The sequence below is a fragment of the Gossypium hirsutum genome, chromosome A01 (assembly GCF_007990345.1).
Source record: "Gossypium hirsutum isolate 1008001.06 chromosome A01, Gossypium_hirsutum_v2.1, whole genome shotgun sequence".
Classification (NCBI taxonomy): domain Eukaryota; kingdom Viridiplantae; phylum Streptophyta; class Magnoliopsida; order Malvales; family Malvaceae; genus Gossypium; species Gossypium hirsutum.
Window position 1 is genome coordinate 6,415,054 of NC_053424.1, and position 16,650 is coordinate 6,431,703.

Sequence of the window (16,650 nt, forward strand, 5' to 3'; positions counted from 1 at the left end):
GAAAGTATTCACTAGCCTGTGCGGAGGGACGAGTTAACTCACGAAGGCGTAGCGTTTACTTTCACTTAAATGGACGGAGCCCGGGTAGAGAGCTCATGTTATGCGAAAAATGCACGTGCACGGTGTGTAGGGAGAAACTCACAAACCTTTCGTTTTATTTAAAAACTAAACCAAAACTAAAACCATAAAAATTTAAAGCTGAAAAACAAACAGATAAACAAGTTAGAAGAATATATACAACACGATGCAAATGCATGATTTTTTGAAAACAAAAATTTGAGGATCACGACTAAATGTTAATGTGAACAAGGAACTTTGAAAATTTTGACAACACGAGTTTATTCCAGACACGACTCTCAAAAAGCATCCCCAGCGGAGTGGCCAGCTGTAGCGACATAAAATTTGGTTTCCGATCGCTAATTGAGGCGATTTATTGAAAACTTGAAAAATGAAGTTTGATTTTAAAATAAAGAAGGGAGTCGCCACCGATCTTTTCCTAGGTGTGATCGGACACCTAATAAATTTATTTTTAAAACAAAAAGAAGGTCGAGTTTAGGCCTACGTCAAAATCCAGAGAAAAATTAAGGTTCGGGAGTCGGTTACGCGCGAGGAAGGTATTAGCACCCTCGCGACGCCCAAAATTGGTATCTTATAAACAAGTGTTATCTTAATTTTCAAAATTGCAAGCTCAAAGTAACTTTGAATCGTGATCCGATCAAAACACGAGAAATTTTAATTTTTTTGGTTTTTGAGAAGGACATACCGTTTTAACACTAGTCGATTGATGTTCACCCAACATAGCGATGAAATCGATGACTTAATATTAAATCGGTATGTTGCCTTGCTTATTGAAATTAATTAGAAAAAGATTTTCGTTTTAGATGTAAAGCAAATGGATATGAAATAAAAATAAAAGACAGAAATACATAGAAGCAAATAATGAATATAACAATAATATTAACAAGCACTAACTATGCATGCAAGATTAAATGTAGTTATAGTATCAAATACGAGAACACAATGAATACACATATGTAAAAAATAACATTTAGAGTAAGTTACATAAAACACATATATATAGATAGTGATAATGCTAGAGATATACTATATATAGTATTTGAAATAATACTTAAGATAGTAAAAACATAATTTGTAATGTTAAAATATATATACATAATATGTACATATACTTATATAAAATAAATATTGAAAAATGTATGCACATAAGAAATATACACCAATATATATACTAATATAATAACACAAAAAAGAAATAAATAATACAAAATATTGAAATGAAATAATGGAAACTACTATATATACATATACACGTATATGATGAAATATATAATAGTATTAAAAACAATAATAAGGATTATATAAAAATACATACGTGATATAGCATGAGGAATATATACAATTAATTAAAATATACATATGCGTATTACAATACATGCACAACAATATAAAAAATAAAAATACACCGTTAAAATACACATATATACATACATTCGATAAAGATATATAGATAAACGCATGCTAATATTAATAACAGCAAAAGAGCAGTGAAGATATATGTATATGAAATGGGATAAAACATATAACTAATAATATTAACAATATATATATAAACTATGTATAAGAGCGCATACGGTATAATGTTAAAATATTTACATAATATATACATACATAATAATATTATTGAAAACATCTATTAGTAATAAACATATACCTATATGTATTAAAGATATATACATAAATAATAAAACATATACTAATCTTCATAATGATAAGGATAAAATATATACGTGAGATAGTACAAAAAAATATTTATATTATAGTATTTAAAAGCATATACATGAAATAGTAAAAGAAATATATAACATAATATTAAAACACATATATATAATAAAAAATTATATATATAATAATATATAAGTATATTACGTATGCATACATATCTAAAAGATTATACACTAAGACTTATAATAAATACAATAAATATAATAAATACAAATATTATAATAAATAAATAACAGAAAATGAAAACAAGTAAATTGAAAATAAAGCAGTAAACTAACAAAAGGACTAAATCGAACATAAAACACAATTTTGGGGAGAAATTAGGAATAAAATAGGGAAATCGGACCAAATGGCAACGCGCGTGTGACTTAAAGGAACCAAAAGCGCAATATTCCCGACTGTTAAAACGCTGCGCTGCACGGAGGGACTAAATTGAAAACCATGAAAAATTCTGGGGCCAAATTAAAACATAAAAACTTAATTGTAAATGCATGAAAAAGCGGAAGGGCCGATTGCGCAAATAGCCCTTCCGTTTTAAAAACACGCGGATCCTGCTCAGAGCAGGTCGGGTCGACCCGACCCGGGGCCAAAACAACGTCGTTTTTCGTTTAATGGGGGGACCAAAACGTAAAAGATAATTTTTTTTTGAAAAATTCATTTTGCAATAGTAGAAGAAAAAAAAGAAAAAAAAAAGAGAGAAGGGAGAAAAGAGAGAGGGGAGAAAGGAGAGAGGGGTTCCGGCCAGGGGGGTCACCGGCCGATCGTCGGCCACCGTCTGTCGCCGGTGCCGGCCATCGTGAAAGGTAAAATTTTCTCCTTTTTTTGTAGTTTATATATATGTGTCTGTATTTGACTGTATAAAAGAAGATGAGAAAAAGAAAAAAGGAAAAAAAGATTTAAAGCTTAAAGGACGGAACATCACCTCCTGCTTCTCCGATTTCGATTCTTGTATTCTGATGTTCACTGCTTTGGTGTTTATATCTGTCTTTGATATATGACATCGATTGCTTGGTACTAAAATGGCTGAATCTATTGTTTTTTGTTTTAAAAAATTCCTCCTTTTTTTTAACTGTTTTACATTCGGCTCTTTATAGCCTATTTTTACAAGCTTTTTTTCTTTTTCTGTTATTTCTGTCTCTTCACTTTAATGATTGTAGGTGTAGAGGTGGTGGAGACATGATCGGTGGAGCGGCGATGTTGCAGTGCTATCAGGGGGCAGGTGGGCAAGTGGCTGAGTAGCGATGGCAGAGGGCAGGTTAGGGTTTCAAAAATGGAAACCCTAAGTCAGCATTTGGGTCAAGGATTTGGGCCTCTTATGTTTGGGCTAGGGTCAGTTGGGTTTTGGGGTTTGGGTAAGGTTAACTTGGTGGGTTGTTTTGTGATTAATGGGTTAATGTTGTAAATGGGTTAGTGGGTAAGGGTTAGCTTGGTGGGTCATTCGGGTTTTGGGTAAGGTTTTGGGTTTAATGTAACGGGCTGAGGTTTAAAATGGGCTTGTGGGTAAAATTGGCCTGTAACAAATATTTTTAACTTTCATTTGGGCCAATCAATATTAACATAACTTAAGTTACATGCACGTAACCTTTTATATTTTAAAACAAAATCATTTATAAAAAAAATCACTTTGGTGACTTATTGCTTCAATTAAGTTATTTTAAAATATACATAAACATACAAATATTCAAATTTAAAATTTTCATAACAGTTAAAGGTTAAAACTAAATTTTTTTATTGCAATATAGTTTCTTAAATAACCAAAAATAAGATTGTCTAAATAGCGCAATAAAAAAAACCCAAAAACCTTAATCTTTAACTGATATATATATTTTAACCATACATGTCAAAACTGAACACAAATAATGTAATTATTCAAGGCCTAATAATTAACAAGCACATGTATTCATAATTTTGGCATAGACAAAATACCAAAGCAATTCACGTATATACGTATATTTAAAATCAAATATAAAAACTTACTCTACATATGTCACGTAAATCTAAACTTGTCTTTATGATTATGTATTCTATTTATGTGCCTGACGTTTTGTATTCAAATCTCTTTCCATCAATTTTTATTATTTTTGTTCTAGCCTTTGAGCGAGAATTAAGAGAGGATTGAGAATGAATTGAGATAGAGTGGAGAGTGAATTGAAAAAAAGTAAGAAATTAGGGGTTTAAATAGGGGAAAAATAGTAGTTGAGGGGGAGCTGTTGGAATTCGACCATTAGGGTAGCCATTGCAAGGTAGCCATTAGGAAAAACGTGTGCAGCTGGACGTGTTTTCCTTCTCTCTCCAAAATCAGTTTAATCCAGTAAATGTAATAAAAAATCAGCCTAATCCAAAAAAATTCATAATTTTCAGTATTTTTGGGTAATCCACCGCAATGCTTGACCTAGACATGAAATTCAAGTGACGTTTGTCACAAGTCATCACTAATAGTTTTCCACGAAGAAGCCAATGGAAAACAATTTTACAGAAAATTACAAGTCAAGGCCAACCACTGTTTCTTTAAGCCACAAATCGCGGTTAAGTGATATGTGTAGACAATTACAGGATTAGCAAACTTCTTTGGTTTTCTATATATGATTCAATTTTGCAAGAAATATTAACTATTCCAAAACACCGGTAGATTACTTGGAGCATAACTCTGATCACAATTGTTTCACTTCCACAAATTTTGATGAGGAACACTGGGTTCTCCCTGGCTCTTATGATGGCGGTGCTGTTGCTTCATTTTGTGGCTTTATTCTCTACCAAAACAACAACCAATATCAGCACAGATCAGTCAGCTCTTCTGGCACTGAAAGCACATATTATTAGCGATCCTCAAAAGATGTTAAAAACCAATTGGTCTATTGCTACTTCCTTTTGTAATTGGGTTGGTGTCACTTGTGGATCCCGACACCAAAAGGTCATAGCCCTTAACCTTTCTAGCATGCTTCTCACTGGCACCGTCCCACCTCAAATTGGGAATCTATCTTTTCTTACTTCACTTGACCTGACAAACAACTCTTTTCATGGCTCATTACCCATTCAGTTGACTAATTTGCATCGATTGAAACTTATAAACTTGGTTTTGAACAATTTCTACGGAGAAATCCCATCATGGTTTGATTCTTTCCCTAAACTTCAATACTTGTCTTTGAGTGCTAACAATTTTGTAGGTCAAATCCCATCAGATATGTTTGAACGTCTACCTAGATTGCAAGTGCTTTACTTGGATGGGAATAAGCTCTCTGGCAAAATTCCTTTGGGCTTATTCAAGTGCAAAGAGTTAGAGTACATATCATTAGCTTTTAATAGTTTGGAAGGGATTCTACCAAAAGAAATAGGAAACTTGACAATGCTTGAGCTTCTATTTCTCCAGGAAAACCAGATAGAAGGTAAACAGAAAGTATTTGGATGCTATTTTAATTAGCTTATTTTAATTTGTTGTCTTTCTTCATCTGCACTATCACTTTGTTTGATAGGCAAGCTTCATTTGAAATATTGCTTAGCGTATTAAAATTTGGAAACAAAGTATCCAATATTTGTTAGAAGTAAAAGCAATAATCAAGGTAGTAAGTACGACTCACAATTATTGCTTGACTTCTTCTAAACTTGTTTAAGTCTAATTTGATTGTTTGATGCTTGATCTAAACAAACTAATGGCTTAAATTACAAATTCCATAATTTGAGTTTTAATTTAGTGTATTTCAGATTTAGAATAAGTGTGGTGATAAAATATGCACTATTAAATCTCAATCTTTTAATTTATTTTCTTAAGGAGTAAAGTAAAAATATATATATTTATATTTGTTTAATAAATTAATTTTGTTATGTAGGTGCAATCCCACAACAAATTGGTAATTTTACGCGATTGAGATATCTCTGTTTATCCTTTAATTCTCTAACAGGTATTATATTACATTTCTTCATTATATATGTTCAATTTTATCATCGTTAATTTTTATTTTCTTTTTTTCCTAAATTAAATTTATGTTCAATTTGTACAAATGTGTTAAATATTTTTGTATTTTATTCAATGATAAATTTACTTAAGGCAAGAATTTTATTAGTATAATAAAATAAGCCAAAAGGTCTGCAACAACAGTAATTTCCCTAAATACATGATATAGTTTAACATTAGAGATAGCGGACAGCAAGCTGTCCATTTCCATTAGAGTGTTTTCATGTTCGCAAGGTTTAAGAGATACGTTTGAGCATATTTAATATATAGCATATAAAGCATTATATTCAATGATGAGTCTTGTCAAATCTAACCACTAAAAGTTATTCAAAGCATTAGTAATAGCAATGATCTTTGCTTTAACATGTTGACTAGATACAAGGGTCCTAAGAAAAGCTCTAACGTGTTAGATTTCCTTTTAATATAAAAACGTTGACTAAACTATAGGTTTTATTCTATTTTCTCATTCAACTATTATTTTTTTTTATTTTATCATTAAATCTTTTAAAATTAAATATTTTAATCACTTTCTCATTATTTATCCTTAGATGAGTGATGAAAAGTAAACATAAATTTTTTATTGGTCTAATAATAAATTTAGTCCTCCAATATATACACATTTTATTATTTAATTCTAAATATAAAAAATTCGACAAATTTAACTCAATATTTAAAAAATTTATCAATTTCATTTAAATTCTAAAAATCCAATCTATTTAACCTCAACATTTACTAAATAATAATTTTGTGGTGAGCTGCATATAAAATCAATCTCGATTTAAAGGTACATATCACTAATCTAACATTATTGTATCAAAATTTTGTATATTTTCGTATATTTTGAATGATAAATCGAGTGTGAATGATTTTTGTTTAATATTTCGGTATAACTGAAGATGTTGCATAACACTTTTTTATAACATTTATTGAATTATTTTAGTCCTCAACATTTATAACATTTTTAAAAATCAAACTTTATCATTTTGTAAATATTGAGAGTTAAATTTGTTGAATTTTTTATATTTATGATCAAACTGATAGAATTTGTAAATATTAGAGAACTAAAATTTTTATTAGGTCAACAAAAAAAAGCCCAAATCTATTTTCCGCCACTCATTTAACAACAATTAATGAGAGAGTGATTAAAATATTTTATTTCAAAAAATTTAATGATTAAATAAAAATATTAATAATTAAATGACTAAAGCAGAATCAAATCAATAGTTTAATGACTATTTTTATACTTTTACGTAATTTTTTTAGGCACCTAAGGGCTTAATTCATAGTTCTGGTAGGAAAGATTTTTTATTAAGAGTTTTCTTTGATTAAGTTTGTACACCTCAAATGGTTTTTTTATTATATATTTCTGTAATGAATTAATTTAATTGTACAGGTGTAATTCCATACGAAATTGGACGTCTTCTCAATTTAGAAGAATTAATAATTTCTAACAATATGTTCAAAGGAAGTATTTTTCCATCCATCAGCAATCTAACACGTTTGAGATTCCTCAATCTAGCTAGTAATTCCCTAACAGGTATTATATATATATATATATATATCATTTCTTCACTCTTTTTTTTCTTCATTGTTAGTTTCATCTTAAAATTATTTTTTGTTCAATATACATGTGCAAGTTGTTATCAATGTATTAAATATTTGATACTTTAACATAATATTTAATGAGATGACCTAAATCCAAAATTATTTACTGTTAAAAGTAATTACTCAAATTTGAAAATAATTGGATCCAAATATATTATATGTTTTTGGTGCTAGTCGTAAAAAAATTAATTGGTCTAAATTACAAAATCCATTTGGTGCTTATAAAATTTATACTATTCAACCTTCAACTTTAAATTTGTTTTTTAAAAAGTAAAATAAAAAATATACATTTGTTTAATAAATTATTTTTATTATGTAGGTGTAATTCCACAACAAATTGGTAATCTAGCACAGTTGAAATATCTTTATTTATCTTATAATTCTCTAACAGGTATTATATTACATTTTTTCACTATATATGCTCAATTTCATGATTGTTATTTTTTACTTTTATTTTCTTCCTTAAATTAAATTTATGTTCAATTTATACAAATATATTAAATATTTTATACTCCTCCAAATTTGCTTTTGAATCATGCTATTGCATAATTTTTGTTTTTGCTAAGGCAAGAACCTTACTAATACGATAAACGCAAGTACTGCCAGAGAAGAGTGCTTAAAGGAGACAAAACCTAAGAAATAAAGAACATATAGGTACGATGTGCACTAGATTTAGCAAGATGTCTGCAACAACTTTAATCTCTCTAAAAACATGATAGAATTTAACATTAGAGATTGCGGACACCAAGTTGTCTATTTCTATTAGAGCGTCTTCATGTTCTCAAGGCCTAAGAGACACGTCTGAGCATAGTTAATATATATAGCATATAAGGCATCAAATTCAATGATGAATCCTGTCAAATTGAACCCATAAAAATTTTTGAAGTTATTCAGAGCCTTACTAATAGCAAGGAGCTTTGCTTTCACAATGCCGACAGAATAAAAGCGTGTCCTAGGAAAAGCTACAGCGTGTTAGATTTTTTTGTAAAGTATAAAAATAGTGATTAACCTATTTCTTCTATTTTAATCATTTAACTATTAATTTTTTTATTTAATTATTAAATTTTTTTAAATTAAATATTTTAGTCACTCATCCATTTGTTGTTGTTAAATGAGAGACGAAAAGTTGACACAAGCCTTTTTTATTAATTTAATAATAAATTTAGTCCTCCATTTTACAAATTATATTATTTGATCCTAAATATAAAAAATTTAACAAATTTAGGTCAATGGTAACAACAATCTCGTATATATCTTTAATCTCTTACAATGATAACAAATTTAACCCTCTTAAATTTCTACAAAATTGTAACAACAATCTCTTACATGAAAATTTTAAGGCATGCTTCAGTTCAAACAGCGTAGAATAAGACCCGCAGAACTTTTAATATTTCAATATATGGAAATTCAATCTCGATTAAAAGGTACATATCTCTAATCTAACATTATTGTATTCAAAATTTCACATGTTTACGTATATTTTGAACGATAAATCAAGCGTGAATGATTTTTGTATTAGAATGCGAAAATAGCTAACAATTTTTTTAAACCATGTTATAAAATTTGGACTAAAAATCATAATAGAATAATAGTTTAGGTATCAAAAATAAAATTTAGTCTTCAACATTTATAACATTTTTAAAAATAAAAATTTATCATTTTGTAAATGTTGAGGGTTAAATTTATTGAATTATTTTAGAATTTGAACTAAAAGTATAAATTTTGTAAACATTGAGGGTTAAATTTGTTAAACTTTTTATATTTAGGATCAAATTGATAGAATATGTAAACATTAGAAAACTAAATTTGTTATTATTATATCAATAAAAAAGGTCTACGTAAGCTTTCCATCACTCATCTAATGGAAATTGACGGAAGAATGACTGAAATATTTAATTTTGAAAAATATAATGATTAAATGAAAATATATTAATAATTAAGTGACAAAAATAAAACTAACTCAATAGTTTAGTGAATATTTTATAGTTTAGCCGGTTTTTTAAACATCAAAGGGCTTAATTCATAATTTTGGTAAGAAAGTTTTTTCCTTTTAATTTTCTTTGATTAAGTTTGCATAATTATCTAGTTATCGTTTTTTTTTTCTCTGTCGTTGGAAATAATCAAATGGGCATTATTTTAATTCTTTTATGCTTGGCATAAAGAAATTGATTGAATTAAATTATCAAACGGGCATTATTTTAAGCTTTATTTTAGTGTGCGACAGATAATAAAATTTGACTTAACTTCAATATTTTAATCTGTAAATTTTTTTTTTATATTTGCGTAAGGAATTAATTTGATTGTATAGGTATAATCCCACACGAAATTGGAGGTCTTCTCAACTTAGAAGAATTAATGATTTCTAACAATCTATTAGAAGGGCATATTTATCCAACCATTGGTAATCTAACACGTTTGAGATTACTCAATTTATTTAAGAATTCCTTAACAGGTATTGTATATCATTTCTTCACTTTTTTTTTCTTAAATTTAATTTTTGTTCAATTTATATGCTCATGTTATTACTGAATGTTTAATTGAAATGACCTAAATCTAAAATTATATGATGTTAAAATTACTCAAATTTGAAAATATTTGAAATCCAAAATTATAAGTTTTTGATCAATTATACATATCTAGTTATTTTTATTTCTATTTCATATATTTCAAATTTAGAATGAGTGTGCTTATAAATTTAGACTATTCAACCTCCACTTTTAAAAAAGTAAAATAAAAAATAATTTTATATTTGTTTAATAAATTAATTTTGTTGTGTAGGTGTAATTCCACAACAAATTGGTAATTTAACACAGTTGAAATTTCTCTATTTATCCGATAATTCCCTAACAGGTATTATATTTTATTTTTTCATCATTTATGTTTAATTTTATAATTTTTCTTTTTTTCTTTTTTTAATTAAATTTATGTTCAATTTTCATAAATGTGTTAAATGTTTTATAATTGTGCATTTCATTTAATGGTGAATTTGCTTTTCAATTATGCTAACATATTTTTTTTTTTTGCTAAGACTAGAATTTTATTAATACAATAAAATACGACAAATACAAATGTATGATGCAAAAGAGACAAAACCTAGCAATAAGTAAAATACATATAGGTCAGATTTAAGCAAGAGGTTTGCGAAACATTCATACCCCTAAATACATGATAGAATTTAACATTAAAGATTGCAGAAATTAAGTTGTCAATTTTCATTAGAGTGTCGTCATGTTCTCAATGCCTAAGAAACACGTTTGAGCATAGTTAATCTATAGCATATAAGATATAAAAATCAATGACGAGTCCTGTTAAATCGAACCCATAAGAGCTTTTGAAGTGATTCAGAGCTTTACTAATGGCAAAGAGCTTTGCTTTCACAATGCTGACCGGATACAAGGACTCTAAGAAAAGCTCCAGCGTGGTAACTTCTTTTTTTTTTTTTGAATATACATTTATTTTGTTTTGATTATTCAATTTTTAAATTTAAATTTAGGTATTAAACATAAAATTTAGCCTTCAATGTTTACAACATTTTTTAAAATCAAAACTTATCAATTATTATTATTATTATTTTTAAAATTTGAGATAAAATGATAAATTTTGTAAATATTTAGGGTTAAATTTGTTAAATTCGTTATGCTTAGAATTAAAATATTTAAATTTAAAAATTTTAATGATTAAATCGAAAATTTTTTTAGCCGACAAGGAAATCAATATTTTAGTAAGTATTTTGTTACTTTACCTTTTTTTTTTTACATATAAATTCTTAATTCATAATTCTGGTAGGAATTTTTTTTTCAATTTTCTTTGATTAATTTTGGATAATTATCTGGTTATCGTTTTATTTTTATATTTTGTTTGAAATAATGTTTAGGTATTAAAATTTTAAAAACAAAGATTCTAATATTTATTAGAAGTAAAAGAAATAATCAAATTATTGAAAAGGGTTTTTAAAAAAATTAAAAATATCTATTTTAGATATTTTTAAGTGATATTTAAATTTATTAACATTATGATAACTTAAATTATAATAAAAAATTAAAAATAATTTATTAAATATTTAACATTATTTTAATATTAATAAATATTCAACTTAGATTATAGTTCAAATATAATAAAACAATTTATGGCAACTCATTATTAATATTATGAGAAATGAAATTTAAATTTAAATATTTTTAGGTAATTAATATAAATTGTTTGTAAAATTTAATTCAAATATATGAATTATATTTATCTGTTCTGGTTAATATAAATTAGGGACAAATTTATAATTTAACACCTAAAGTGGTTTTTGAAAAGTAAAAAGCTAATTTTGTTTGGCTTAAAAAGACAATTTGATAAGGTTTTTGTTTACCATTATCATTTTTGTTGTAAAATTAATTTGGCTTAAAAACCATTTTTCCTAAATTTATAAATTGATTTCAATTCTTTTATGCTTGACATAGTGAAATTAATTGACCTAAATTATCAAACGGGTATTATTTAAATATATATTTAAGTGATATTTAAATTTATTAACAATATCATATTTGGACTATTGAATCTCAATTTTTTTAATTTTAAATAAAAGGTAAAACAACTTTTATATATATATATTTGTGTAATGAATTAATTTAATTGTACAGGTGTAATTCCACATGAAATTGGAAGTCTTCTCAACTTGGAAGAATTAATCATTTCTAGAAATTTGTTAAAAGGGCATCTTTCTCCGATTATCAGTAATCTAAGACGTTTGAAAATTCTCAGTTTATTCAGTAATTCTTTAACAGGTATTATATATCAATATCTTTAATCAATTATATATAATTATCTACTTATCTTTTGTTTTTTGTTTTTTTTTTCTATTTCTTTTGAAATATTTCATAATTTGCTAGAAGTAAAAGCAATAACCAAACTAGTAAGTTTGACTCACAACTATTACTGTAATTCTTCTAAACTTGTATAAGTTTGATTTGATTCTTCTAAACTTATGTTTTACTTTGGTTTTTTAATAAGTAAAGTAAAAAAAATACTTATATTTGTTTAATAAATTAATTTTATTTTACAGGTGTAATCCCACAACAAATTGGTAATTTAACATGGTTGAAAGGCCTTTATTTATCCTTTAATTCCCTAACAGGTATTATATTATATTTTTTTACCATTTATGTTCAATTTTATAATTATTATTTTTTACTCTTTTTTTCTTCCTTAAATTAAATTTATGTTCAATTTATTTGAATGTGTTAAATATTTTATACTTGTGCATTTGGTAAATTTACTTTTGAGTTATGCTATAAATTTTTTTTTTGTTAAGGCAAGAATTTTGTTAATACGATAAAATACGGCAAGTACAAATGTATAACGTCAAATAAGAGTGCTTAAAGGAGACAAAACCCAGCACTAAAAAGTAAAAAACATACAGGTACAATGTATTTGTGCCTGCAAATATTATAAAACAAAAATAAAATTGACTTATAATATTTTAATTTTTCAACACTTATAAAATTTAACAGTGAAAATTCAATACTTAATTTTTTAACACTTAAATTTTTAATTTATCAAACACAACCTTAATCATATGAATTTAAATGTATAATTAAATATTAATATTAAATTTTTATAACAAATTTGCAGTGACATGTATAGAAGTAAAGAAAAAAAGGATAAAACTTGTTTTTTTCCTTGTGTGTTTGCAATTTCAATTTGCACATGAGAATGAAAATGAAAGGTTTTAGAATTGGTTGGTTGTTTTATTCAAGATATCGGTTCGCCAATTCAATCAATTCAATTAATTTGTTTTTCGTCAATTTAATCAATTCAATTAATTTGTTTTATTTTAGTATATAAATCTTTAAAAATTTATAAAATAAAAAAATTAGTTTAATCAATTTTTAGCCTAGTTCAATTAATAAATATAGATTCTCAATCAAATGATATGATATCTCTCTTCATATCAATATCTCAACTAATTCTCGATTCAATCAATTAGTAAGATATAATTTAAACAATCATGTGAAAATGCCGTGCTTAAAAAGGTAACAAGTTTATCACTTCAATTAAAACTAAAACAAAAAAAAAACATATAATAGTACCTTATTTAACCAAAAAAAATTTGTTTGAACAGCGTGTGATAGTTAGTACATTATCCTAAAATTAAATAACTAAAATTATTTGAGAGAAGTTACGGCTATGGTTGTTTAAAATACAAAAATGTATGCGAGTTGATAGATACTTATTATTTTTTAAAATAAAAAAAAAGTAAAGTCGTTATATAATTAAAAAATTATGGACTAAATTTATAATTTTAGGCATATTACAAGTTTAGAAATAGAATTTAACTAGACATATTTAATTCTTACAGTTCAGGTCAATATTAAAATTTTAAATTTTAAAAAATATAGAGACTAAAATTGACTAATTTAAAAAATACATGGACTAAATTTAATTAAATTAAATTACAATAACTAAATTCACAACTTGCGCATAATATAAGGACAAATAAAAAATTGACTAAAATTTTTACACCGTTGATATATTTTAAAAATTTCCAAAATAAAAAAAAATTGTAATTTTCCAATTTAGTTTGTATTCCATTAATATATTAGTGGAGGAAGTTATATCAATATTAATGTTGTAACAAAATAAATAATAAATAAAACATTTACTTTTTCAAAATTTTATCTGACTTTTTCAACGACTATTTTTTTTTCAAAGCAGTTTTTTTTTTCTATCAATTTAATTCTAACAATATCAATCAGTTATCAGTACAAAAATAGATCGAGATAAATTTGTGTTTACAGTTAGCTATATAGCAGTTTTAATTTTTGCTTATTGTGATAATTAGGAATAGAACCCAACCCAATGGATTAGAAAATTGGGAAAGGGGTGATATGTTGAATTTGTTCACTAGGTCGATATATAACTGTTCACTTGAATGCCTCTCAACTTACATATCTTTACCTTTTAAGTAATTGATTTTGCAGGAAGTATTCCACTTGCCTTGGGTAATCTAAGATATCTAAAAGCGCTGGACATATCGAATAATGATTTAAGTAGCACACTGTCATCCTCGAAAAGCAGCTTTCTATCAGCATTAGCAAACTGCAGTGACTTGGCTTTCTTGGCATTTGCAGGAAATCCATTGATCAGTGGTTACCTTACGGCTTCTATAGGAAATCTGTCGGTTTCTCTTCTATATTTCGATGCTTCGAGCTGCAGCATTAGAGGCAGGATTCCAGGGGAAATTGGGAACTGGAATCCAATTAATAAATTGAGATATCTTGCCCTTAATGAAAATCAATTGGAAGGGATACTGCCGTTATCTTTGATTAATTGCAGCGAACTACGAGTTCTGAATGCTGCAAACAACAACTTAAGTGATACCTTTCCCCATTGGTTAGGCATGCTTCCCAAGCTGCAAGCTCTTATTTTGAGATCTAATAGATTTCATGGTTCCATTCAGGTCTCCTTAACCACTTTTTCCTTCTCCAGACTGCAAATGCTTGATCTCTCTCATAATGACTTCACAGGCTTATTGCCAACCGAGTTCTTCCAAAATCTCAAAGCTCTGAAAGAAGAAGTTGGTCATGAATATGATTTATTTTCATACTCTGTTCTGTTAACAATAAAAGGTTTGGAACTAGAGTATATAATAAAAGCACTTATGCCCATATTCACATGCATAGATTTATCGGACAATGGATTCCATGGAGAAATTCCTAAGGCAGTTGGAGAGCTTAGATTGCTTCATGCACTCAATCTCTCTCATAATAGTCTGACTGGTCCTATCCCACCGTCATTTGGGAATTTGGCAGCACTTGAATCATTAGATCTCTCGTTTAACAAGCTGAGTGGCAGAATCCCTTCCCAATTGACAAATTTGACATTTCTTGAAGTGTTGAGGTTTTCAAATAATAACCTTGTCGGACCCATTCCCAGTGGCAAGCAATTTGATACATTTGAAGGCGACTCTTATCTAGGGAACTTGGGTTTGTGTGGACCCCCATTATCGAAGGAATGTAACAATGATGAAATACCAGAACCAGCGCAAGATGAGGAAGATAATGGAAATGGAATTGCTTTTATTTGGAAACTTGCAATGATGGGGTATGGATGTGGAATGGTATTAGGAATTAGCATGGCATATATTGTATCCACGACAGGAAGACCACGGTGGCTTGTAAGAATGATTGAGAGAGACTTGCGAAACAAAGTTTCGAGCTGGTTTGGGAAGAAAAGAAAGTAGTCCTGCAAGTCTATCATTATATGTGAGTTATTGTATTTCATAGAAATAAACATGCTACTTTTGCCAGCTAAATGAATAATAAGGTAAATCTCAAATTGATTGTTTTTATTTTCATCCATCAGGAATGAGTCCGAGAAAAGATGAAGTATGTTCTGCATCCATAGCTGCTTCTCTCCATGGAATGTATGTTCATGGGTGTTCTTACTGATGATAGTTTGCTTTGGTTTTTCAGCTTTTCTTTGCATAGTTTTTCAGCTCTCATGGTATGAGATTTTTACACTTCGCAAGAAGTTGATTTGTTTTCAAGTTTTGAAATAGATTGCAGCACCCACTATAATTACTTCTTTAATTTAGATTAGTGTTTGTGTACTAAATTTTAGCTGAGGATCGTAATGTTTTTTTTTTCAAGACATTCAACTAGATGTATTGTTTATTTAGTAGTACTAATACATTCCATTTTAAATTTATCGAATTGTTTAATGTTTCTCGAACACCCATGGTTAATACGTAGGTACATTTGTTCACTGACAATGCAGTGACTATTGGCAATTTAATACATAGGTACATTTGTTCACTGACAGTGCAGTGACTATTGGCAATGAAAGTGCTTCTGCTAGAGGTGTACTGCAAACCAATATGCGAACTGGATCTTGGGTTTCAACCATCGCAATGCTAAATTTTTGAGGCTGAGTTATGAGGAATTTTAGATGGTTTATTGGTGTTGCTTAGTAAAAGGTTTAGAAGGATCACAATTTAGACCGATAATCTTGAGATAGTCACGATTTTATAAGAAAATTTATCAACAGATTCTAATATTATAATGCTCATGAGGGTTCAAAAAATTATGAGAACTGAAGGGCAATAGTACATTCGGCATGTCTTTAGAAAACTTAACCATGAGCTTAGTGGGAAAGACAAGACTTCAGGTTTTTTATAATGCCTCGAATGAAGTTCTAGAGCTTATTCAACAATATAAGGCTAATGATGCTTTTATCTAATTTATTGTGAGTAATTATATTTTTTTGTTTTTCACAAAAAAATTATCGATTTGTTTAAATATTTT

General features: G+C 27.5%; 2 protein-coding genes across 2 annotated transcripts; both read left to right on the forward strand.

Annotated features, from left to right (window-relative positions):
- Positions 1 to 4,375: 4,375 nt before the first annotated feature.
- Positions 4,376 to 8,000, forward strand: LOC121207565 (leucine-rich repeat receptor-like serine/threonine-protein kinase BAM2). The gene is made up of 5 exons (XM_041077906.1): positions 4,376 to 5,186; positions 5,628 to 5,699; positions 7,146 to 7,289; positions 7,677 to 7,793; positions 7,924 to 8,000. Exons 1-5 carry the CDS (start codon positions 4,484 to 4,486, stop codon positions 7,998 to 8,000), a joined length of 1,113 nt encoding a protein of 370 aa, XP_040933840.1. The 5' UTR covers positions 4,376 to 4,483.
- A 3,925-nt stretch (positions 8,001 to 11,925) lies between these two features.
- Positions 11,926 to 15,966, forward strand: LOC121204679 (receptor-like protein 9DC3). The gene is made up of 4 exons (XM_041074981.1): positions 11,926 to 12,129; positions 12,408 to 12,479; positions 14,326 to 15,609; positions 15,710 to 15,966. Exon 3 carries the CDS (start codon positions 14,745 to 14,747, stop codon positions 15,585 to 15,587), a length of 843 nt encoding a protein of 280 aa, XP_040930915.1. The 5' UTR covers positions 11,926 to 12,129; positions 12,408 to 12,479; positions 14,326 to 14,744; the 3' UTR covers positions 15,588 to 15,609; positions 15,710 to 15,966.
- The last annotated feature ends 684 nt before the right edge of the window (positions 15,967 to 16,650 follow it).